This window comes from Rhinatrema bivittatum, chromosome 8 (genome assembly GCF_901001135.1).
Source record: "Rhinatrema bivittatum chromosome 8, aRhiBiv1.1, whole genome shotgun sequence".
Classification (NCBI taxonomy): Eukaryota; Metazoa; Chordata; class Amphibia; order Gymnophiona; family Rhinatrematidae; genus Rhinatrema; species Rhinatrema bivittatum.
Window position 1 is genome coordinate 101088118 of NC_042622.1, and position 27229 is coordinate 101115346.

The 27229-nt window shown below is 41.4% G+C and overlaps 1 protein-coding gene across 14 annotated transcripts in view; it reads left to right on the plus strand.

Annotated features, from left to right (window-relative positions):
* Positions 1–27229, plus strand: part of DAB2IP (DAB2 interacting protein) — a 1007890-nt gene that overhangs the window by 945106 nt on the left and 35555 nt on the right. For 12 of the 14 annotated variants that reach the window (XM_029614455.1, XM_029614462.1, XM_029614458.1 and 9 more), the window contains 5 exons: positions 7400–7636; positions 11080–11281; positions 13502–13680; positions 15563–16427; positions 24687–24839. In XM_029614455.1, the coding sequence (XP_029470315.1) occupies positions 7400–7636; positions 11080–11281; positions 13502–13680; positions 15563–16427; positions 24687–24839 (1636 nt within the window). The remainder of the gene's footprint in view (positions 1–7399; positions 7637–11079; positions 11282–13501; positions 13681–15562; positions 16428–24686; positions 24840–27229) is intronic. The other 2 variants (XM_029614452.1, XM_029614456.1) reach the window with 2 other exon arrangements.

Below are 27229 nucleotides of genomic sequence, written 5' to 3' on the forward strand. Positions count from 1 at the left end.
GGCCGGCACCATTTTCTTGTACAGCCACATGTTTGTACAGCTGTACATGAAAATGTCACCGGCCAGTTCTGAGAAGGCTCCATTTTATGTCACACTATGGGTCTGGTCTCAGTTGACCAGTGCCATTGCAGTTTATATGACCTGGAGCAGGAGGTGAGAGGGCATCCCTCCTGACCCTCTGAGCCCCTATGGGCAGGGTAAGTGGGGACCAGGGTGGTTTCTGGCCTTGAGACCTTTTTGGGGGGAATGAAGTGGCGACGGGGGCTTGGAGAGGTCCAGTTTCTTTATTTTTTTGTGGTGGAAGTGTGGGGGGGGGGCAGAGAATTGGAGGTCTCAATTGATAGATCCTGCAGAGATTCTCAGGTTGGGTCTGGGGGAGCCCAGGAGTCCTTGGGGAAATCTCTGGGCAGGCCTGGAGAGTTATTTTCTTTTTTAGTTTTCCAAATGAAACTGAAATAAACCAACAAAATATCATTGGTTTTTCTTGTGTTTCATTTTGAAATCATCATGAAATAAATGTACATTCCTTTTGGATATACAGAGGATAACTTTCAAACAAATGCACAGCAGCATATATGCGTGTATATGGCAATGAGCAGATATGTGCAAATATTTTATCGCCCACGTGTTTGATATGCATACGTTTTAGAAAATACGCATATCTCTACACCATAACAGATGTGTACGTATGCTTACATGCAAATACATACAATGTATTCAACATGGACTTTTCCTACCTAATTAAAAAATATATGCCTGTATATTTTACACTTAAAAGTAAAGTATGACTTATTCGCATGAGTTCTGATCTATGTGCATAAGCTGGCCAATTTTAAAACGTGCACACACAAATGAAATTAACCAGTTTACCAATTAGTCCACCAATTCACCCACTCCTTCCCTAGGTCATCAAGACCTTCCTGGGTTCTTCAGCTGAAGTCCACCCAGACCTCACACCCCCCATCATTACTATACAATAAACACATTTAACATCACTTAACACCAGATAATTATCAGGTATAAAAATGCATGCGCAAGTTGGCAAATATATGCGCATGTCTTTTAAAATAGCAGCTTATGCATGTAAGCGTTTGCCCCATTTTAATGTGCATATATGTGAAATTATGTGTGTATTTTCGACTTTTATAAAATATGGAATACACAAGTAGAGGATACTTATGTGCGTATGTGCTAACGTTTTTACAGAACTATAGTATAATCATACCAGAACACTGACAGATCCTGACATCGTCAAAAATTTGTTTCTCTTGTAAAGGTGAAAAGATGACTTTATGCACCCTGTGAATGTGATTTAATATGTTTTTGTCTAAATGTTTTGTGATGTTTATTTGTGATTTATGAATACTTTTATTTAATACCCACTGAACAATTAATTGGATATTTGCGGGCTGTAAGAATATGCAAATAAATACCTGGACATTTAATTCTTATCCTATAACAGGGACTGGCAGTTTTTCTTTGTCAAAATGCCATAAAACCTGAAACATTTCCATAAGAATCAATTCCATGCTGGAAGAGAGTCCCACTCAATAAAATCTTGCCTCCCGGGATGCTTAATGCTGCTTAATAGCTTATGAGGATAACTTTCAAAACAGCTCACGTGCACCCATTTACGTGTGTATATGGGCGCACACAAAGTTGCTACGGTATTTTATAACTTGCATGGAAAGTATTTGTGCTGGTACTAAAATATGAGTACATCTGCACACACAAACGCTTGCGTATATAAAAACCACGAATTGTGCAAGCTCGGACTTATACGGATAAAGGTCGATTTATCCAGCTACATAGTGCTTGTACCTGGATAAGTCCAAAAAGCGCTACTTAGATGGACAAGTATTGCATTTCAAACTTATCCAGCTATGTAGGCCTGCTGCTACTTAGCCAGATAAATCGTAATAAAGCTGGATAAGTGATATTGCTTATCCGAATAAGTTCAAATTTATCTGTCTAAGTAGTGGAAAAGGCGCTATTTAGCCAAATAAGTTGGGAATTAGCCAGATAAGTGTGCGCAAATCATATACCTGCATATTTGTACTTCCATTTTGAAAAAGATACATATGTAGATTTTAATCATGTTAATTTGATGCTTTTACAGGCCCGTAAGTCAGTTTTTATACACACAAGTCAGGGTATTTTATAACATGCGCGTGGCAGTGAAATAACCAATTTTACCAATTAGTCGACCAGTTCACCCACTCCATCTGCAGCTCACGAAGACCCTCCTGGCTCATCAGCTTGAAGTCCCCCCCCCCCCCCCCATTGTACCCAGATCCTCTACCCTGTCATTTTTTCACTTTAACGATGTTTATGATCACTTACATCAGATACTGAGCAGAAGTAAATATACGCAAGTTAAAGACGTATGTGCATTACTTTGGCAGGTTTTAAAATAGCAACTTATTTGCATAAATGTAGACTCTGGCACATCCTTTTCTTACATGTGCAAAGCTACTTGCAGACCCCAGTTTCCACGTGTAAGTTGCAGTTTTGAAAATAGCATGTGTTTGCGTATGTGCTGTTTTATGTGCACAATGTTTGAAAATTCACCTGTATGTGTGCTAGTTGGTTTGCCAACTGAATGTGGTCTCACAAGAGGCAGGGGGTCCCTGATGAAGGGCCCTGCCCCTCTGATCCTGTGTACTCTATCAAACCCAGCTCTGATCAAAAGTCCCTGACCCCAGACCACTGCTCCCTCCCCACAGTGGGCCTCATGTCAGCACGGTCTTATTCAGTGGCAGGAAGTGAGTACAGATTTGGAAATAAAGCATGTACTCACAAGCCTCACCTCCCAAACGGAGTCCAGGAAAGGTGGGGGCCTGTGAGCACACACTCTTTCCAGTTCCTGGTGCACATTCACTTCCTGTAGATGTGAGATGCACTGTGGCAGGGATTGGAGGTCTGGCAGGGGAGGAGCTGGATCAGAGCTTGCAAGGGAGGAAAAGTAAGATTGGTCCATGGGTTGGGGGCTGGGGGAAAAGGAGGATTGGTGATCTGCAGGGTAGGGGAAGATAGTAGGTGGCACACCAGGAAAAATGCTTTCCTGTGCTGGGGATGTTACCGACCCCTGTCTTATAGAATTCTGAGCTTAGTAGTATTTTATTTTGTAGTCTCTCTCAATGCAATGGAAATAACACTACACATCCCAGAATGCTTTGGGATGGAATTTAGAAAATCCAAACCTAGAATAAAATGCATTTGCAGTTATAACATCTGCTCATCACACTACTCTAACATTGGAAAGCCTCAAGGTGGGCAGTGGAAAGGCTGCGTCTAACCAACCACCCACCCACCCCAATTTATTGCAGGCTCACACAACTTCATCTAATAACAGTTTATTGTTGGAACAATAAATGGCCGCAGCCCATCAATACAATTAACCAGCAATAAATAACACAACAACAACATTAGCATAAATAGTAAAACAACATAACAATTTATTAACTAACTTTGTGACCAGCGAACACCCCCCGCTTCTAAGTGCCAAGCATTTAAGTCTGCTGAGGCGTGCGCACACCCCCCGGCCATAGAAGCCGGGCAGCTGCCACTTACACCTGGCCGTTAAAGCCATAGCATTGTTAACGGTGACCCGACTGTAGAAGTCGGGTCGTTTGGTCTAAGCACCTCAGCATTCCCCTCGTCCTCCCTCTTGGCCGTTGAAGCGTCAAGGGACTGCGCCGGATCTGTTAGGCCGCTTGCCCAGTCCGAGCCGCCTGCTCGATCCTCCTAAGTGCGGGGGGGGGGGGGGTGTTGCTTCCGCCAGTCACCACGCCACGCAACACCAAGGGCTGCGACAGGAACCTAACGTTTCAACCCTCTACTCTAGCTACCCTATCCTGAATGGGAGGGTGGGAGGGGACGAAGCCGCTCAGACGGTGCCTGCCCGAAAAGGGGGCCACCCACGCTGGAGCTCTCCTTTTCACCAGGTACCGCCCCCAGCCCTCCCCCCCCCCCCGGGCCCACCCCTAAGATTGCCCACCTTGCCTTCCACGCCCCATTGTGCCCTGCTCCTTAAAGGGGGGGTCGCGGGCTCTTATTGAAAACACCACCTTAAAAAGAGGAGCTGATGGATCAAACTAACAGTAGAGAAAGGAGTTGCATAACTGTTGATTAACAGTAGTGTTCCAAGTTATGGAGTCATTTTGGCTAGAGGTCAGCGATTCTTTAATGGATGCCAGTGACTGGATTACCATTAATTAAAGATTCTGTTGTAAAATCTTGGTCTGATTTTACAATTCAAGTTGTCATTGTGTTGGGTTTCCTTTAGAACCCTTTAAATTACCTATAACTACTGATATGCTAGTGTAGGAGTATTTCAATATCTGAAATAGTTATAATTATGAGATAATTTGGACATCTGGAAAATTTCAACAAAACCAGAATTGAAGTGCATGGGAGCTCATTATAGGAGAGTTGAATAATGAATTATGCACCCCCTGCATCACATAAAGTGCCGTTAACAGAATTCCATACCTCATTATACAATTAAACTTTTATGGTCTAATATGCTTCTAGTCTGCTATACTGAACGGTGCTGTATATAACCATGTGTAACACTGTCTCATAAATTCAGAGCATGCTATTTCAAACAACTGTGCACATCCTGCCCTGACTGTTAAGAGCATTCCAACCTTAAAGGGAAAATGCCTTGTGCTCCGCTTTCTAATCTTGGGCATTTTAGAAATCAGTAGTAAGACAGTGCTGCAATCAAACTCAGATTAATTTTCCACTTTTCACTCTGTAATAGATTTTATTATCCAATCCAGCTGACATTGATTGAGCTATTTTGCTTAATGGTAATGATGTTGTGGGCACAGATATTATGTTTAATTTCATTATGCCATTAAAAGCCCATCAAAGTACTGGAGATATTTTACACTTTTCACTCCTTCAACACTTGTTTGTAGTATCTTGAAACCTGTCTTTAGGACAGCATTCATTAGACACGAGTAACAGTATAATAAAAAGTAGGTGAAATGTTCCACTGCACATACGATTTCTATGTAGTATTTGATGACATGGAACATGGATTGCATGACATAACATCTATTTAAATTAATTTGCAAGATGTCATGGCAACCCTACTAGGAAATTCATTGATATATCTGATCAACTGTCTGACCCATTAAGACACTTTTTATGTTCTTATCCTCTCCTTTGCAGTAGGCCTGGCCTTTATCTCTACTTTCAAGCTCTGCCTGAAGGTGCGTGTCTTCAGAGAACAGAAAACAAAATGGCCCAAGGACACCTTAATTTGATCACAAAAAAGTTTTTAAATATGTATAAAATGTATCATAACAACATTATAGTCCACATCAGGATTCTTATGATGGACTTTTGAGTTTTTGATGGACATTTCACCCTCAAGCAAAAAGATTTTTAAGAAACCATTTACATTTTTTTTTGTAATTATTTTTCAGAATATTGATTAGGCAGCCCAATTATATAACATTACACTTAGAGCTCTAAGCCTGCTCTGAAAATTAGTAGGGCTGTGTGTACCTTAGCACAGCTTAGGTGTGCACATTCACACCTGCTACATAATAGGTGTAAATGTTCTAGTAAAAGGTGTAAATCTAAAATACCCAACATAAATGAATTCTCCACCCAGTTCCGCCCCGAGCGTGCCTTTTCCAAGTACGTGTAGGAGTGCATGTGAAATGGCTTCACTGTGAAATTTTATGCATACAAATCCCCAGGACAATTTTTTAAAAGCCCATTTGCATACTTGTATGCTTTTGAAAATTAATTATCCCCTAAAAGTAGTTTTCCTGTATTGCAGCCTTTTTTGACACGTTCTTCGAAAAGAAATTCCATTAGTCTCCCTGTGCCCCATTGTAATTTCCATTTGGTTTTACCCCAAATCCCTCTGTGATCTACTTCTGCTACTATTACATATTTATACAATGCTACAAGATGTATGCGGCGCTGCCCAGACAAGTGTAAGAGACAACCCCTGCGCCTTGCAACTTGTTTACTGTCAGCATGCCATCCCTGCAGCTGTTTTTCTGCCTATCACTCTTTCTTTCCACCTCGATTGGAGCTCTTGATGGCAGAGCATTCCTACACCTATGGCATCTGCATCATGTGCATTAATCATTAGAGGCATCCATACACCGATGTATCCATATTTACCTGGTACAAAACAGCACAGACCATCAGCATCATGTAAATTCAATTAAAACAATGCCCATGTATGATTACAGGCTGAGTAAAGGGGATTCTCCCCGAAATTATTCAAGCCATTCCATTCCTATTAGTAAAGTATCATAGGGTAGCAGGGTCCCGGCCCCCCCCCCCCCCCCACACACACACCCATGTAGTGAGAATTAAGTAAAAACCATATGGGGAAGGCAGTTCCTTAATCAATGTACGCTTATCAGAAATGGTTTATAAAGTTAATCTGAGAGTTTCTGGACTTTGGGTTTTGTGTGTGTCCCAAAACTGCCCTCTGTGCAATTTTTTTGTTGTTGCAAAGGTCATTAATTTTTAAAGTCTGCTACACAAATTAAATCAATCAATTTTGAATTCAGTATAATTATTTTACATCCATTGCAAAGAAGTAGGATTAAACTTTAAAAAAAAAAAAAAAAAAGTGAGCCTGTGAACAAGGAGATGAAGAGAGGTATTTCTCAGTAGTTGTTTTTTGTTGTTTTTTTTACTGTTCATGCAACACTCTTTTCTTTCCAATTTCTTGTACTATCTTTGCAAAGTGAGAAATAGATTTTGGGGTTTGTTTGTTTTTTTACTGTGCCTTATCCAAGACCTCTTCATAGAGTATGTTTCCAATAAACATTATCAGTGTTTGGTTTGCTTGTTCACTGCATGCTAGAAAATTGATAATGAAATGTTTATTTTGTAACAGCAAAACCCTTAAATTATTGATGCCAAAGATGAGTTGGTAAAGGAGGAAAGAATGTTTTTTTTTAGCAATAGGGTTAAAAGAGTTGGGGCCATTAATGAAGTATTGTTACACGGTATGATGCTATTTTAATTGTTTTGCAACCCAACCAAAATTAAACAGAGAATCAGATGCAATAAAGAGAAACCTAGCAAAGGATGCAAATAACTCCCCAAACCCCCCAAATAGGTCCAAACTTTAAGAACCTGATTAGTGACATTGTGAAGTTTATTAAAAAAAAACCAACCATATGGTTGAACAGATAATACTATTGTTAGACTAACATATGTTTGGTGCTGCAAGCATAGGTGCCAGCTCTGTGGGTGCTCGGACAGCACCTATGCTAAGCAGATTTCTTCACTGTGTCCAGGGCAGGGAAACTGGTGTTATTTAGCACCTCTGATCAGTTTTAACAGTAAACTCCCATGGCTACAAGTTTTGAGGACTTCCTTAACCTATGGACCATTTATTTTGCAGTGTCTTTCCCCGGGAGCTTAAAGAAGTTTTTGCTTCATGGAGACAAGAATGCAGCAATCGAGGCCGCCCAGATATCAGTGAAAGATTGATCAGTGCCTCCTTATTTCTCCGTTTCCTTTGTCCAGCGATCATGTCCCCTTCTCTCTTTAATCTTCTGCAAGAGTATCCGGATGACCGCACTGCACGCACCTTGACTCTTATTGCAAAAGTCACGCAGAACCTAGCTAATTTTGCCAAGTAAGTATCCTTCAGAAGACTTGGAGGAGAAACTAAAGGCCTAGATTAGTTCAATTCTTTATTGGCTGGTGTTCTACTACTTACCTAAAACAAATAATTACTTGTGAATATAATTATCACTAGTTAAAATGTATGTATATATTTACAGCATTTATAAGTCGCCTACTGCAAAAGCCCTAGGCAGCACACAGAGAAGGTTAAAACATTCATAATAATTACAAAAATAAAACAAAAAGCAAACAACATCAAAATTAACAGTTTTGTTGACTTTTAATTCCCTTTTCCTAATATGTATTCCTTTTGTCATCAGAATTTTAAAAGGCAAAAGCTTTATAGATATGTCCTCCATTTCCACAATGGTATTACTTGATCAATAAATAAAACCTTTAAATCTTATGTTTTTTCACGTTTTAACTTTGAACTTCACTGGCATAAGTTCTCTTTCATGTAGAACTTACAGATACATCAGCTCCGTGCACATTCCCTGAATTAATCATTCCTAGATATTTAGGAAGTTCGGAAAATACGCAGATTCTCTCTTCTTACTTTTGTCCCACAAAAGGAGGACATCAAATGGTGCTCTGCCCTGCCAGTGAGTGTGCCATTGAATTGCTATAACACTGGTTAGCAATGGATTCTTGTGTATTCACTTAGGGGCGGATTTTAAAAGGGTTATTCGCGTAACCCTTTAAAACCCGCTCCTACGTGCGCCGAGCCTATTTTGCATAGGTCCAGTGATGCACAGCAGCTGTGCCGGGGGATTGCACGCCGGCACTCGGCCAGTGCACGCAACCTACGTCTGCCCGGAGGCAGGCGCAACTTATGCAATAAAGGTAGGGGGGTGATTTAGGTAGGGCTGGGGGGCGGGTTAGGTAGGGGAAGGGAGGGGTAGGTGGGGGGGTGGAAGGAAAGTTCCCTCCGAGGCTGCTCTGATATCGGAGCGGCCTTGGAGGGAACGGGGAAAGCCATCGGGGCTCCCCGGGGCTCGGCGCGCACAAGGTGCTCAAGTGTGCACCTCCTTGCGCGCGCTGACCCTGGATTTTATAACGTGCGCGCGGCTGCGCATGCATGTTATAAAATCGGGTGTAGATTTGTGCCCGCCAGGTTGCTCGCACAAATCTACACCTGCGCATACCTACTAAAATCTGGCCCTTATAGTCCTTGAGAGCCACAGATAGCTCTGGCTTTCAGCATAACCAAAATATGCAAATTAATCTGGTTCTAAGACCAAATGTAGGCAGATATATCCAGTACACAAGCCTGATGTGCATTAGGGATATGCATGTCAAAAAAAACGTTTTTGGTTTTGGGGTTTTTTTTTCATTTCTTTTGTTTTTTATAATTTGTTTTAAATTTTAGGTCCATATGCAATCACTGGTGGGGTTGCAAAGTTAGCCGGATAAACTTATCCGACTAACTCTGACGGGATATTCAGTGGTGCAATCACACTATTGAATTTAGATGGCTATCTTAAAGATAGCAAAAGAAGTTTACCTGGCTAACTTTAGCATAGCTCTACTGCATGACCAGAGTTAGCCAGATACGTTATCCAGCTATCTCTGAATATCAATTAGCTGGATAACTTATCTGGCTAACCTAAGTCCTCCTAGAAATGCCCCCAGAATGCCCCTATGTTATCCAGCAAAATTTTAGCCAGATAATCAGATGTCCAGCTAAAGTTTAACCGATAAGTGTCCAAAATAATCAAAAGTTGGCATTTATCTGGATAACTTGTAAGTTACTCGGCTAAATGCCTCTGAATATGGACCTCATCATTTTTAGTGTGTACTAATTCAAATTAATTAACTGAACACTAACTTGAAATTAAGCCCATTATTTCAAATTAGTGTGCATTAAAAACAAAAAAATAAAATTTCACAGTTTTTTTTGTCATTTCATTTTATGGAACATGCATATATTTCCAATAAAAACCGTTTTAATTAAAAAAAAAAAAAGCAACTTGAAACAATATAGACATTAGATAATATTGTTGTCATTGTCTAGATAATTTCTAAAGAAAACACATCCCTATTGGGTATCCTGAAAACCAGACTTGTTTGCTACCCTCAGGGATTGGAGTTGGGAAAAACCCTAGTTTTATAGTTTTAAGCTTGCTTTTGACTGATCATTATTTTATTAAGGTGTTCATGATCTATTTTGTGAACTAGATATTTTGTTTTATTTCTTTTACTTGTTTTAATTTTAACTATTGTTATTTTATTTGTCACTGGTTTTATATATGTGATATTGGTTTTATGTATGTTATTATGTACATCGCTTCGAGCTTTGGCAGAAGCGATTAACAATTTCCAATAAACAGTAAACATAAGTGAGAATGGGGTAGAGATCTTTGCTATGATGCACAGTCCTGTTTTTTCTAAGCTCAGTTTTATACTCATTTGAAATCCCAAGTGGTCTTAATGAGTTTCTGAAACTGCTATTGCCATGTCAACAGTCTTGGCAGCCACAAGGGCCAACATATGATTTTAATGTTTTCTTGTTCTCTTGCGGAAGAGAAGAAGATTATGTAGCTGATGTCTTATTTAATGTATCTTGCCAAAGACAACAAATAAGTTCTAATTGACACTGCCATAGAAGCATGGTTTTCACTACGGATAGTCAACCTATTCACCTCACCTCCCTGAAACCTCCCTAGTCTCACCTTCAACCCACCCATACCCACCCTCCCTCCACCCTTTCCCTATACCCCCGCCCACCTATCACCCCATCCCCACCTATCTACCGTGCTCCATTGTACCCCCAGTTAAAACTTACAACCTTTATGTTTAAATCATGATACCGTTACTACTTGCTATAACTGCTGTAAATAAGCTAATAGTTTATACATATGAGTTTATATATATGTGTTTAATTGTTTAATAAGTTTAATAAGTTTAATAAGTTATCAATATAATCCACCATGTTAAGCAACCTTTTTTGTAAATACTGATACGTTCCTTGTACCTTTCTCAACTGCTGTCTTTCCTCCTTTACCTCTCTCCCCCCCTCCCCCCCCTTTTTCGCTCCTGCTCCATTCCCCCACTCCCTGTTTTTTGTAATTTCCTCCTCCTCAAGTTTATTGTAAACCGGCGTGATGTGCTTGCACGAACACCGGTATATTAAAAGCTGTTAAATAAATAAATAAATAAATGTACATGTATGAAGTCCTGCTATGAGGATAATGACCCAGCAAATAATATCCTAATAATCCACATCCGCCATGGAAATAGGATGTGGAGATGTAGAAGGATTAGAATTAAAATGTTCACCTTAAATTAGTTCTTTGACAGTATCCTTTCCTACCTGGACAAAATAGTGATTGACAGGTAGAATGATATTTTGTTCATTTTAGCTGTGTATTGCTTTCTGTAGAAAATAGATGCAGCTGCTACGAAAGCTTGAAATACTTTTATTCCAGAGATTTTTTCTTTTCTTCTTAATAGGTTTGGCAGTAAGGAAGAGTACATGTCCTTTATGAACCAGTTCCTGGAGCACGAGTGGACAAATATGCAGCGTTTCCTACTCGAGATTTCCAATCCTGAAACTCTATCCAACACTGCTGGATTTGAAGGTTATATCGATCTGGGCCGAGAACTGTCCACACTGCACTCTCTGCTCTGGGAGGTCATTTCACAGTTTGATCAGGTACACAGCGACATTGGAGAGGACTAAATGGATAGATTGTTTGCGACTGATTTGAACAGATGGCATTAGCTAAACCTACGACCCTTCAGAAGAATGTCACTATAACTCAATGTCAAATTAGTTGAAAAGTGGATGCAGTGATACACTGTGATGTACAGAAGTATATAATGCAGTAAAACCCATTTTACTCCGTAGACTTACTGTAATGATATAAAGTCATGTTGGCAATCTGAAAGAATATATTCAAGGACAGTTTTCACGCAACGTACATCTATACTGAACAACCATAAAGGGAAAAGTGCAGCTGTGGCACTGGCACCTGCAGAGAGGTAGCAATATATCTGGACACAAAAGAAGAATGAGGCATGTAAACACACAAAAGTATTTTGTTCATAGCTACCTCTTGAAGTCTATGCTTAGAAACAAAGCAAAGACTTCAAGAGATAGCCATGAACAATATATAAAATTGACTAAAGGGGAAAAAAGACCACCAATACTTGGAAATGACTGTGTATTTCTTAGATATTAATTTTTTGCTGGCTTGGTCCAATGGTGAATATCCAATTTGGAGCAGAATGGCATAACCCCCTCCCCCTTCCCCTCCCCCCCCAAAAAACAGAACTGGAATCTCTGCTCCTCTAAAATTGGAACTATTTTACCCTTTTGTTTCTGCTCAAACTCATATTCCAAGATCTTAACCATTTTCTTAATAAATGAAGGTCGCACTGTCTCTTTTACCCTGTATGTTTGCCTTCATCAGGTTGCAAGTTCTAATGCACAGGGACTTTCTTGTATATGTTTTTGTACAGCACTGCTATAGAAGTGCTAAGTAGTAATATTACTCTCAAATAATGTGATTTTCAACTTGTGTAGCCCAGTGTACACAGATAATATAATGCATAATGTTATTGGTATTGTAGCATGGGAATGAATTGGCTAGTATGATAAAGTACATTTTAAAAGCCCAGTGCGTACCAAAATCGGGGGATACGCGCACAAATCGGGCTCGCGCACACCCACCAAATTTTAAAAGCCGCCCAGTGGTATGTGTATCTCCCATTGTATGCACCCATCAAATGTTTTCAAAAAGGACATGAGCTCAGGGCAGGACATGAGCAATTTGCGGTGTGGCCTGAGCACACACCCAGATCCCCTGCCGCGTAGGTTTGCTTCTAGGGACAAGATGTAAGTTTAAAGAATAAAAAACTAGCCATACCTAAGAGGGTTGTAAGGGTCTGGGGAAACTGGGGGAGTGTTTGGAGGGCCTGGCTGTTCACTGGGCAGACTGGTGATGAGCTGATGAAACTGGTAATGGTGTGGATGCGCGCCTCTTTTAAAATTCCCCGCCTCGCATAGTAGAAGCGGGATTTGTGTGCCTAGATGGACTCCTATTTTAAATTAGGTGCACGTGTACGCTCGTCCAGGCTGTTTTATAACATGCGCACATATTTGTGCGTAAGTTCTAAAATGCGCTAATGTGTTGCCAGTATGACAGTTACCATCCTTTGGATGACTTTTAAAAGCCCAGCGTGCACCAAAATAGGGAGATTTGCGCACAAGCTGGGCTGACCCACGCCGAGCGGATTTTAAAAGCTGCCCAGAGTACGCCCGTACTTGCTGCTGTGTGCACAAATGAAAGTTCCCAAAAAGGGGAGGGGCATGAGCATGGTCTAGGTGGGGATTGGGCGTTCCTGGATTTCACATTGAAATCTGCACATAAATACATGCATAGGTGCGTGCCAGGGTCCCCTGCCGTGTAACTTTAATTCTGTACGCATGGCGTGCAAGTTATAAAATAAAGACAAATAGATTGATGAGGTTTTAAGGCTCAGGGCTAATGGAAGAAGGGAGGTTATTAATCTAGGGGGGTCTGGAAGTTCTATTTCTTACCTTGGCGAACTGGGAATGAACTACTAAAACTGGTAATGACCTTGGCATGTGTGTCTTTTTAAAATCCCCCCACGTACATGTTAGAAGCTGGATCTACGTACATAGGCACATGTCAACTTAAAATTGTGTGCACATGTGCGTACAATCAGACTATTGTATAACATGTAGGTATATACACGAATGTGTTATAAAATGTCCATGTCCCGGCCACAGGCCGATGAACTCATGCACATGATGTGCGCCTGTGTGCCTGTTTAAAAGTCACTATCCCTGTGTAGTAAAAGAAAATGAATTAGTATGTCCCTAAATGTCTTGTCATTTTTTCGATAGGGTACGATAGCTAAACTTGGACCTCTTCCTCGCATTATAAAGGAAGTAAACATGGCACTGAGTAATCCAGCCTGTGTGCAGGTCTCGGTCACAGCTGATCACATTACTTCAACGCCACATACTAGCAACACTATTTCTGCTGGACTGCAAAAGATGGTGATAGAGAATGACTTAACTGGGTAAGAGAAGCAGAAATGCACTCTAAGCTGCTCTAATTTCAAAAGAAAATTCAAGCAATCTATTTTTCTGATTAGGGATGTCAATTTGTACATGGGGAGGATAATTTTCAGTAGCCTGCAGAACGTACCCGCAGACGTTAGCCAACATTTTCAAAGCAGATTCATGTGCATAAGCCCGCTTTGAAAATTCCTGGGTCCTGCTGGTTTGCGTGGGGACATACATGCGGCAAGTTACACCTGCTCCTGAGGAAGCATAACATCTTGTGTGTACATTTATACAAAGAAAGGTAGGTTTTAAAATAAACGCGCATGCACATGGATGCGCTGAGTTTATAACATGCACGGGTCACCGCGCGCATGTTATAAAATCCGATACCCGCATGCACATGAGCGCCCGATTTTGTATCCGTGCGTGCGGGTTCTGACTCGAGCTCGCAATGGGGGGGTGGGATTTTATTTTTAAAAACGCACGGCGACGTCAACGGGCCATCCCCAGTTCCCTCCTAGTCCACTCCAATTAAGGATTGAACTGGGAGGGAACTTCCCTATCCCCCTCCCTATCCTTCCTCCCTTTTCCCCTCTCCACCCCGACCCCCTAACCTACGCTATCCTATTTTTTGTTGTTTTAGAACTTACCCGCTCGATGGAGTAGGAGTAAGCTCCGCGCACCAGCTAGTTGCCGGCATGCACTTCACCGGGATAAGAGCAAAATGGCACTGTCCCAGCAGGCCCCCGCCCCTTTTGCTTTGAGATGGTCTTTGGCACATACACTTTAAAAATCCCCGTGGCCCACACGTGGCCCAGCCACGCACATATCTCCGTGTTTTTACTCGTGCCGGCGTTTGAAAATTTAGCTGTTAGTTTTAAATATATCGCAAGTATGCACATAAATAGTTTTTCTGCCCTGTCTCTGCTGCCTGGATTGCCTCATGCTGGTCTGTGGAAAAGTTCATACGAAGTCATGTTCAGTGCGTACTTTTCCCCAGACTACTTTCCTGGATAAATTTCAAAAGCAGGTTTGCATGCACAAAAGGGTGTTTGTGTGGGTATATTCTTTTGAAAATTACCCCCAAAAGCACTTACAATTTCTCTAGAAACGTATTCCCTTTAGTCTCCTTTAAAGAGAAGAGGTCTTCATTGTGGAATGGTCTGTGCTAAACAATTAAAATGCTATTTATTTTGTTCACTTGTGAGTAATTCAATAGATTAAAAGAATGATATGGTTGTGCTGAAGGAGGGTTTACATTTTATTTAACAAATCTGTTAGAAGAGAGATACAGAGAAGGAAGCTGGAGGACTGCCCCTGCGATTCTAGTTTTTATCTCTAATACTGGTCAGTATGTGGGAAAACAATTTCAAAATGTATTCACAATTCTACAGTTTAAAAGTTTGCAGGAAAAAACATGGGGCAACCCAAATAAATAGCTCATAAACGCATCATCTGTCATTTAGCCAGTTAAATGCATTTAAACAGTTAAAGCATTTAAAGTCCATGTTTAGTCCAGTCAGAATGAGTATTATATAAATGTGCTAACACAGAGCAACTATTTCCTGATCTTAAGATGTTTGGATAAATCTCTTGCTTTAACACTGGAACTAAGAGAATAATTAGACCATCTAAATAATCCAATTGACACTATTAATTAATATTTTGTAATGAATGCCCTTTTCAAAATATTGATGATATAGTTTTGTATATCATCATCACTTTATTATTTGCATACAAAATTAGTGTTAATCACTATTAAATACAATTTATCTTATTAGGATAGCTGACCATGACTGATTTGCTTATTTATTCTGCTAATGATTTTTTTTTTTTTTTAATAATTTGTGTAGCCTTTAAAGCTCGTTTCCCTTTTTATTATTTATTTCCCCTTAGTCTGATAGATTTCACAAGGTTACCATCACCAACTCCTGAAAACAAGGACTTATTTTTTGTCACAAGGTCTACTGGGGTTCAGCCTTCTCCTGCCCGAAGCTCGAGCTACTCAGAGGCCAACGAACCAGAGGTTCAAATAGCCAATGGCAGCAAAAGTTTATCCATGGTGGACCTGCAGGACAATCGTATTTTGGACGGTGGAGCTAATGCTTCTGGCACTGGGGACTCTCTAAATGACAGCCAATCTTCCATTGGACAGTTACAGGGAATATGGACTGCACGAACTCTGCAAAACAATTTAGCAACTATGTCAACTGTCCGAAGAGTCGGACAAACACCCACGACGCCAAACACTGACAGTGTTCCTGGTAGACCTCAACTCTTGGCACCTCTTTCGTTCCAGAACCCAGTGTACCAGATGGCAGCAGCATTGCCAGTGTCACCTCGTGGTTTGGGGGACTCAGGTTCAGAGTGCCACAGCTCTCTCAGTTCCCACAGCAACAGTGAGGACTTAGCAGGCACTAAGCATGGCTTTATTAATCCTGGAAGTAGTGAGGACTTCTCAAGACGTTCTGGGGATCTGGCCCGCAGACAGTTGTCTTTAACAGAAAAAATTGGCCAGCCCACAATGCCGCGTCAGAACAGTGCAGGCCCTCAGAGGCGGATAGACCAGCCCCCGCCACCTATGACCAGAGGTAGGACGCCTCCAACGTTACTAAACACAGGGCAATACCCAAGACCGTCTAGTGGGAGCATGATGTCAGCTTCCCCAGACTGGCCAGGTACTTGTGTCCGGTTAAGACAGCAATCCTCCTCCTCAAAGGGTGACAGTCCAGAAATGAAACAACGGCCAATGCACAAACAGGTTGGTTATGTTTATATAATGCTAAACAAACTATATATATATAATGACATCTTTTAATTGCTCTGTTACATTCACACTAAAGCATGCATGTGTACCTCACTCTTTCTATATAAATAAATGTCTATTTATATTCAAATATATAAAGAAAGGTATATCACTGAAAGAATGCTACTTCCACAGAGTATCTGATAATATGACTTTAAAGTGCATAATAGTGGCAATAGCTTGGAACTTTTGAAATGCTGTAGATCATTGTTCCCAAAATCTTGGGTCTGAGCCCTTCAATGTGGGACCCAGAAATCATGCAAGTGGGCACGTGCTAAAAATCTTCTAGTAGTCCATCAAACGGGAAAAGCTCTAAGTACAAATTAGCAGGGGTAGTTTTGCCAGGGTGATCTTGAATGCACACTTACATGTGAATGTGTGGTTTGAAAAATAGTGTAATTTATTCAGATATTTGATTGCAAAATTGGTCAGGCTGTTACAAAATCCCCCCGGGGAGGGTCTGTGATAAGATGTCATTTTCCAGTTGCAACTGGTAGTTAATTTGTCTATTGCAACCCTGTTTTAAATACTACATTTCCCAATACATTAAAGACTGCAGAAGCAACAGCAGCAACTAAAGAGAGAGAGAGAAATTGTGGACTATAATCATTTCAACTTTGTCAGCTCTTGCTCAGCTAATGGTAAAATGCTTCTATAACGTAAGATACATTTATGTCCAGTAAGCAGAGTTTTACTAGCAGGGCTTTCTGTTAAAGGCCGATCTGGCAGTCTGATCTAGTACCTTTGCTTACATGTATTGATTTGTGAATAAGACCATAAGCATTGACATGAGTGAATATGTTACCTACCATCATTTGTACAGCAAGAAATGGAGGGAAATATTTTACACATCCATCTGGTCATCTTTAATACAGAATAAACAGGGTCAAAGAAAGTTCTGCTATACAAACCAAAAATTCACTTTGTGAGTTGAAATCTTACCCATTTTTGCTATTCTGACACTTTTTTTCATCATTGCATTCAAAAGATGGGCCCTAGAAGAGGCCTAGTATGTTTTGCATTTATTCATTTTATTCTGGGGGAAAAAAAAAAGAAGAAATATACACAAACCACTACAAAATAGTTTAGAGTGGTTGGAAAGGATATGAAGCTACACAAAGAACCTTTTTGTAGATATGAGATTATCTCTGTTCTAAACAGGTTTTTGTTTTTGACAGATTCTTATTAAAACCATGAATCAAAGTTGACATTGGCAGCTGGGCATTGATTGCTAGGCGCTCTTAGCTGCTACAAAAATGGAAAAATAGTGGAACAATGTCTCTATTTTAATGCAAATTCTGGTGTACGGTAAGCATGATTTACAACAGCAACTGCTGTAGAGAAAATCAGATGGAGGATGATGATTTTTAAGCCTCTGTTGGATTAATAAACTGCCCCTTGTAGTTCCAATGACATTCAGCAATTCTGAGCACATAACTGCTTGACTATGATAGCTGCTAAAATATACTTATCTTTTATATAACAGATTGATGGCTAAAGCCAAGGGTCATTTTGTAAGAAAAAATGTTCTTGGGGGGGTGGGGGGGTGGAGGGCTTGTGTGTGAGGCAGTCTTTTTTTTTTTTCTCCCACCCTGGCCCAGACCTTCTTTCTCTCTCCACCTCTTCCCCCTCCTTCCCGTCCCTTCCTGCAGGCGATGGTCCCCTTTTGTGGGCGGCTGGTGGAATGAGCTCTACCAAATGTCACAGCACGGTCCAGGGGCAAGCAGCGGTCTGATGACTTCAGCGGCTGGCAGGATAAGCATCACCAGCCGATCCATCCCAGCACTGCGAACATTTTTTGAAACTTGCAGGCCGGGTGCCAGTACTTCCTGGCCACTGATCTTGTGAGATCAGGAGGCAGGAAGTGCCAGCACCCGGCAAGCCCGAGCTTTGAACGTGCTTGCAGTGTCAGTACTTGGTCCCAGTCTCCGGAGCAGCAAATTCTTAAAAGGTGAATTTGCTGCTGCCCAGTTCAAAAAGTTTTCCGGTTGGTGACTTGGCCTGATACAGCAGAAAATCACCACTGGCTAAATCTAAACAAACTATGCAGCTAAACAAATATCCTCGTACAGTGGAAATCACAAAAGGTGGATATTGGAAAGATATTAATGGTTTTATTCAATAACTCTTATTTTTCATAGGCACAGAATGGGAACAAAATCCTTCTTGAATAAGGACCCAAGTATCTAAGACACTTTCTGAGAAATAGATTTTTTCCCCTACCAGTTGCATCCTATAATATGTACAACTTAGCCCAAACAATGTATCAATTATTTCTCTCTATTGGACTCTCATATTAAGCACTACCAGACTATTTGACCTTCATTGCTTTACATATAATCATCGGTACTTATGTACCATTTATTATTTTGTTTTTGTTTTTTTGTTTTGTTTTTGCAAATATATATTTTTTTCAAAGCAACTTATTGTATGATATTTTCTTAATGTTCTGTAATGCCAAAGTCATGACATGCACCGTGTGTTGAAGCTTTTATCTGCATCAGGGGATTAAGTCATTCCGATGGTGAACGCTTCTTCCGAAATTGTCCAAACGTAAGTGGCATTGGCTATACTTTTGGATAATGGTGGAGAAAGCATAGCGGGACTTTGGGATTACAATACATTAAGAAGCTATCATAAGATAAGTTGCTTTGAAAAAAGATGTATTTGTTGTGTATATTTATACACATTCTGCTGACATCTGTAACCATTCTGGACTTTTGATGCTATTGTTGCCCATCAAGTAGTTCACCCTACTATTTTATTACCTTTTTACAATATTTGCTGACTACAATCCTAGACACCTTCTTATTATCAGGCAAATAGTTTATTTCTGTTTCAAAAGCAACATCCTGAAGCTAGCTTGCCCCTAGTAAAGGTCCCAGTTTTCTGGTTAGAATATTCTGTGGCAATTCTGTTCACGACTGCCTAAAATTTACACATAGGATCATGTTCAGACAGCCCACATAAAAAGTCAGCACCACTTTTCAAAGCAGGTTTACATGCATAATTCCGCTTTCAAAATGATCCTACCTAACCTTCCCACTCCAGTTACACCTGCTAAAACATCCACACAAATCTTCCCTAAAAATGTATGCATATGCTTTTTAAAATCCAAAAGTGTGCTTGGAAGTCCAAAATCCTCCTTCAACTCCATTCCCAGGCACGCAATGTTCAGTCCGGGTAAACTTACATGTAAACATGTATAAGTTGAGCCGCATATCAGGCGGGCAGTTTTGTAAAATTTTGGAATGGAGGGAGTAGCCTTTTGGTTAGAGCAGTAGGCTGAGAAGGAGGGGAGCCAAGGTTCAAATCCCACTGCTGCTCCTTGTGACCTTGGTCAAGTCACTTCAGCCTCCATTGCCTCAGGGGCCAGCTTAGATTGAGAGAAAATAGTTACTGTCCTAATGAAAAGGCATGCAATAAATTCACAAATAAATAAAAGGCCATGTCTGCATGTAAAACACTCTTTTACCGATGGAAATCCCTTTGAAAATGATCCTCGCGGTGGGGGAGGGAGAGCAGCCCAGGGCCTTTCACAGTGAGAAGGAAAGAGGTAGCTGCATGTGGGTGGCACGGCTGAGGTAGAACAGAGCCGGAAAGGGGGCAGAGCAATGTGACACCTTCTCACAGCTCTGTGCCAAAAGGCAAGTTCTGCAGGAGTTGTCAGGGGCCCACAGGACATGCAACTTCTAACAATTTCATGCAGCAAGAGTTTGGAGGGGGGTGGCCATCACTGGACCTGCTGCTAATATTTCTTAGAATTAAGTTAATTCCTTAACAGTTTTCACTCCCACAGGTCATTTCCAGAAAGGGGCTATCAGAAAATGAGTAAGAGGCACCGTTCTTTTAAAATTTGACACAGCAGCAACTAACCACTTATTTCACAGCTATTTCCTCCCCATGGTGCAGTAAACCTAAATTCAGCATTAATCCAAAAAGCTAAACCAAATCAAACCATGTGCATACGTTTCCATAAGACAATTTTAAAAGAGATTCTCTGCCTTTGGATACATTTTAAAACTTGACTTTCAGTAAACTGATAACATGAAAAATCCTTGCATGGGAGGAACATTGCAATAGTAATTTCAGTCACACAAATGATTCCTCAGTGTTTGCCAGTATGCAGTTTAAAATAACAATTTGCATGACCTAACGAGAAAACCCTTTTCAAAGCATAACCATATAAAATTTCTAAATGGCAATGAGCTCTCCTTACATACTGAGTAAATTATATAAAGTATGCAGTGAAGATTACAAATTTGTTTGCGCTCTCTAAGCAAATAGGCTTGTTCTTTCAGTTGACGTGGGGAGAAGTTCAAACAGAATGTGAGAAAATATTTTTTTCACTGAGAGCGAGATGAATACCTGGGACAGACTTCCAGCGGAGGTAATAGGAGCCATAACCCTGGCAGAATTCAAGTGAGCTTGGGATAAACACAAAGGGAGCTTAGTGGAAGGGGAGAAGATCATAGATCAAAAGAGACCTGTGAATGCACAGCAAGCAAGCACAAATTGGTAGACCAAATGGAAGTTTTCTGCCAGTATTTTTCATCTTCCTTTATGTACATATCGGAATACACACACTAAATAGCCAAAAATACCGGTTTTGAGGGTCGCTTGTTTTCTCCATTTGGGATTAAAATTAATATTCTATTTAAAGTACCATATACATTATGCAACAATATTAGGATCCCTATCAAGACCTGCAGTTCATTTTTCAGATGACCCAGATTGGTGATTGTCAGAAACCAGATGCTGGGCTTGATAGACCATTGGTTTAAACCAGCATGGCACTTTGTATGTTATACAGCAAATAATAAAATGGGGAAGATGAGCGGTATACGCACTGGTGACAAACCATATGTTTGACAGTATAGCACTAAGAATTCTGGGATCCTTGTAGAGGTGATGAAAATCAAGACTCAGTCAGTGAAGAGCATTTCCAAATAATTTATTCAAAGACGCAGTAGATCTCTGTGCCCTGCCATGGACCGTGTTTCGCCACGCACTTCGTGTTTACTCTGACGAAGTTTTCCATGACGGGTGTTATTGTCCTTACTTCTTGACACCATAGTGCCGCGTTTGTTCAGCGATGCCTTGTTCGACAACCGCCGTTATTAGAAATTAAGAAGTAAACCATAATTTTCCTCAAATATACACAGTATTCATCTCCTGGGATGTGAGATGCTATTGCAATTGCTGGTTTGGCATTTCAGTCTTGACTGCATTTCTTTCGCACAAGTTTGGAGCTGCTATGATTAGTTCATTGATGCCATGTTATTAGCTTTGGGCTTCAGTCCCTCCCAACACAGCCCTTGTGGCGAAACATGGTCTGTGTTGGGGGACCGAGATCTACCACGTCTTTGAATAAATTATTTGGAAATGCTCTTCACTGATTGAGTCTTGATTTTCATCACCTCTACAATGATCCCAGAACTCTTAGGGGTGGATTTTAAATGAAGCACGTGTGTGTCCATGTGTGCACGGGATCCGGTGCATGCTATAAAATACAAGCGGCGCACACACATGCGCAGTGGATTTTGTAATCTGCGCATGCATGTGCGTGCAATGCGCGCAAGGTGGAAGCAGTTACGCAATTCCCATGTGGCCGGGATGGCCTTCCCCAGTCCGCTCCAATTAAGGAATGGACTGGGAGGGAGCTTCCCTACCCCCCCTACCTCACCTTCCCTATCCTCCCCCTCTCCTCCCCACCCTCTAAACTCTTTCTCCTATCTTTCGATCATTTTATTTTGTTGCTGCTCCAACAGAGCAGTAGCAACTTGCGCGCGCCTTCCATCCCTTCCCCGGTACAGCGGCAAATGGCTGCTGTACTGGCAGCCTCGAGCCCCGCCCCCCCCGGACCGCCCTTTTAACTGGGTTTAGCACTTCGACAGAGATTACGTGCGTGGCTGGCCTTCTCTGGGCCTTGCGCATGACCCCTGTTTTTTGCGCGCAGGGGATTTAAAATTTGGCCGTAAGCGCTATATTTTCTATGTTATAACATATTTTACTCATGTTATGTTAAACTGTCATAGGCTTTGCTGGTAGATATGCTAAATATTAGCAAAGATAACATTTAGTAGGGTTTGGAGGGTTTTTCCGAGATTTTTTATTTATTTTGGAAAGTTTTACTTTTTTTTTTTGGACTTTCAGGAATAATACATACTGGGCTGGATTTGAAGACACAAATCAATGCCCAATTTTATAACATGCACGTGCAGCCGCGCACATGTTATAAAATCCAGGGTCGGTGCAAGCAAGGGGGGTGCACTTGTGCACTTTGCGCGGGCCAAGCACTAGGAGAGCCCCGATGGCTTTCCCCATTCCCTCCGAGGCCGCTCCAAAATCGGAGCGGCTTCGGAGGGAACTTTCCTCCCGCCCCCCAGCCCTATCTAAAAAACCCCCCTTACCTTTGTTAAATAAGTTGTGCCTGCCTCCGGCACAGCTGCTGTGCCAGAGGCCTCGGTCCCGCCCCGGACCGCCCTGCTCCGCTCACTCCCCACCCCTTTTTTCAAGCCCCGGGGCTTGCGCGCGTCGCTGGGCCTATGCAAAATAGGCTCGGCGCGCGCAGGAGCGGATTTTTGGGGTTACGCGCGTAATATATATGCAACACCTTGCACTTGAGTTAGGGAATAGCCACTGGCATTGTATAACTTTGTGGTATGGTTTCCAAATTCCATTTACTCAAAGAGTGAATTGAAAGGACCTTCTATGTAGTCCCTCCTTTTTTTTTTTTTTTCCTATTTCCTGGCTTCTTTGCTTCCAGAACTTGAGTAAAGGAAAAAATGCCATCAATACTTGCATTTACACTACATCTTGATTAGAATTTTGATTTGCACACAGTGCTGTCCAATAAACAATCAGCTCCACGAGTGTTACCAAATGGCTTTGAGTAACAGAGGTAAAACCAGGGCTGGCTCAGCCTATCCCTTACGACCTGGAGCCACCTGGTAACCTTAAGCACCGTCTGCTGACCTCTCAAATGCTGATCTCCTATTGGTTCCTCTAACAGATAATGATCAAGCAAATGTATATAGATTTCATTTCTGGAAAATGGTTATTCCTTAATAATAATAATAAATACAAGAGGTTCCATGCAGAAGCAATGGCGCCTATTTTCCAGGATGGCATCCACACATATATATGGATTGCAATAAAATTGCCCCCAACAAAATTCTCCTGTACACCTACCCACCCCCTGATATGAGCCTGAAAATTTGCTCTGGATAGGACACCAAATATAAAATTTGGTGGGGGTGGGGACAGCACACAAGTGCACACAGACCATGGCAATCTCAAATGGTTTTCCCTTGGAAAAGTAGAATAAAAAAGTAATGTTTACAATTTGTTCATACTTTATTAATATTAGATTTACAGTTTGTAGAGAAATCCTATAAAATCATATCAAAAATGCCGTATTTATGCCAAAATTAATTGCGACTAAGGTGGTAAAATCCATATCAAATTTCTGCCAATCTGTGGCACAACAGTGGCATTTTAAAGAAAATGCATGACTAAAATTTGCCACTGACTGCACCAGATTTTTTTTTGCCTTGATCATTGTTGCTTTTCTTCTGTTAAAACCTTTGGTGGTGGTCATTTGTGAGCCAGTCACGTCTGGGCCCATGGCCTTGCAGAGTTCTCTAAGCTGGCCAGGAATGTTCTATACTGCACCCAGAAGAAGATTACCTGTTAAGAGTGTCATTAACTGAATACTGTGGGGGGGGCCTGGAAATGTTAACACTTTGCTGGTTTCTTTCTCATATTTGGTATTTTGCAAAAACAGGTGGGGGGTGATTTTGTTTCCGGACTCCAGAGTTCTGTGAAATTGTGCTTTTATTGCAAAACCATTTCAGTGCTGGAAAGCCTAGCAGAAGTTAACCTGGGCTGAGCCTCTGACTCGTAGAAGTGAATCTTCAATTATTCCATGCCATGCCTCCTTCCATAAAAATCAAACATCCTTTTCTTTAAATTTAAGGTCAAAATCATCCATTTGGTTTCATGGAGAGCAGGAACAGGGTCAGGTTTTGGCTAAGAGGTTTGTGTGGAAATGTGTGGAAGGCACCCAGGGCCTCTGCAAATAAATCTCCTCCATCATATAAACACCGAAAACCGTGTCATGCTCATTCTTTTTGTTACAGCTTTTTGTTGGGTTTTCTGTTTCATTTTCCCCCTTTTTTTTTTGTGTTATGGTTGTATGTTTCATTTTAGGCCCCCTCTCCTGTGAACCCCAATGCCCTGGATCGTACTGCTGCTTGGCTTTTGAATATGAACATGCAGTTTATAGAAGATGAAAGCACTGACCCAGAGTTCAAGCACAGGGATAAGCTCAGGAATAAGGAAGAGCTCAGCCAAGCAGAAAAGGTAAAAATTGGACTGAATGAAATACCTATTAATAGGTAGGGTCTTCATGGCGGGGTACAGCAGTGAGCGAATCACTTATGGGTTTATGCCTATATATCAAATAACCTACGGTTCTCTATCCAGTTGGAATATATATTACTATGTTAAGGGCCTCTGTAACCTAATATAGTGTATTGCCATTGCCAGTGCTCATTTATTTTATTTATTTTTTAACTTTTATATACCGACATTCTTGCATTAAATGCAAATCATGCCGGTTTACAGTGAAACTGGCATGATTGGTTGTTTGGTTGTTTTCCCTGCCATGGATACAGAAAAATTGGGGTGAAGAACTTTCTAACAATATTCCACCTTAAATGGTCGATTTTGAATATGTAGTCATAAGGCAATGTAACCTAATTATTTTCACAGGGAGTTATATTAAAGTGTTATTTTCTGTCATCTTGAGTTGTCATTTAAGACTGATCTTTATTTTCTCTCATGCAGTCTGTGTCATGAAAGATTTGTGGTGGTGTGGGAGTGGCAGGGGAGGTCCTAAAGATTTGTATATGGCTTCTGAATTTCAGGTTGACTTTCACCAGCGTGAGGACTGCTTTTAACAGGTTTTGTGGGTCCTTTTTTTTTTTACCAAACATGCTTGGAGATTCATCAAGCTGCGGTGGGGCTTTAGCGCACATTAAACAGCGCATATTGCACATAAATGCTGTATATCACTCGGTATAGCCCTATTGCGGCATTATCACACAATATTTGAAGTAATTTGCATAAAATGGCCTGGATTCCCTCCTCTATTCCAATGAGCTGTTTTAGCCTGGTATTGCATACATGAACTTTGCAAATCCATAAAAAACAGCTCATGCCGAGGTAATCTAACAGAAATAAAATAATGCAGCTGACTTTGACATTTATCAGCCACATTATTTTAGCTACAGGTTTCTGCAAAATGCTAATCTAATACGGGAACATTGAAACCCTAACGCGGGTCCCAGTGCTCCCACGTCAGATTTAAAGGGCCCAGCTGTCCAAAAATAAAAAGCAGCCATAAGTGTAAAAAATGTCCCGAGATCAAATGTGACCCTCTTTCCTCACCCTGGGGCGACCTTTTAGATGGCCCCCAACAACAAAAGTGTAAAAAGAGCTACCTATATTAGTGCAAAGATGGCTCCCCCAGCCCATTCAACATTGATAAAATAAAGGCCACAGGGTATTCCCTCAACCCCCTTTTCAATAAAAAAAAAAAAAATTCCTTCCCCCAACCCCCAAATTTAAAAAAACATCATTGGAGTGTCCACACCTTACCCCGCCCCCCCCCCCCCCAGATCCCCAAGTTCACAAAAGAATAATTGGGGTATAATGAGACCCCCATGAACCCCTTCCTACACCTATTACCTCAGATTTCTGAAATCCTGCAATAGGAAGGCTCGGGGCGCCCCCTAGCCCTAGGCTTGGTCTGCATTATGTTTAAAGTGGCACCGACTTGACCTTGCCCCAGTCACATGACTAGGGCAAGGTCCAGGCACCAGACCTCGGCCACGTGGTCTTTGCTATTTTGGAAAATGGCACCGACTTGGCCTGGGGATAAGGGGCACCCTGGGCCTTTCCGATTGCAGAGTTTCAGAAATTTGTGGTAATGGGGTGAGGGAAGAGGGAAGAGGGGCTGGGGGAGCCCCACTATACTCGGATGATTCTTTTATCAACTTGGATGGGGAAGGGGGGCACTATGCCTCGATGTTTTGTTTTATTTTTGGGCTTGGGCAGGGAAAGGGATGGGGGGACCTGCCTGAAATTGTTTTTATTGAAAGGGAAGGTGGGGGGAAACCCTATGGCCTTTATTTTATCAATGTTGACTGGGTTGGCGGGGGAGGGGGTCATTGTGCAAAAATGACCATCTATTTTTATACTTTTGTTGTCGGGATTGCCTCAAGTGGTGGCCCCGGGGTGAGAAAGTGGGGGCATGGTTGACTCCCTTACACTTTTTTTTTTTTTAAGTAGTTGTGCCCTATAAGGCAATGATGGCCCTGTGCGTTGGGGGCCATCATTGCAGTTTAAAGGACCGTGCCATGGTGTTTTGCCTTGTGGACTTTTATGGCAAGATAAATCAATGCAGTGAGCGAGCCACGATATTTTTCCAGGGGAGTGGATCAGTCCTCCCCAAAAAAAAAAAATTACAGCTTAGTGAATCCAGGCCATGGATCTTTAGAGAATAAGGGGACCAGATGGCTCCATGTTGTCAGGGATAAGATGAGCCAGTCCAGGTTTTACCACATTTCAACTGTGAACTTGTATTTTCAGTTTCTTTAGGAAGAGTGGGACTACATGCCCATGGGTTTAGTGGCAAAAAGCCAGGACTGACTTGGTCTGTCCCTAATGGCGTGGTCCTATTTGGTCAT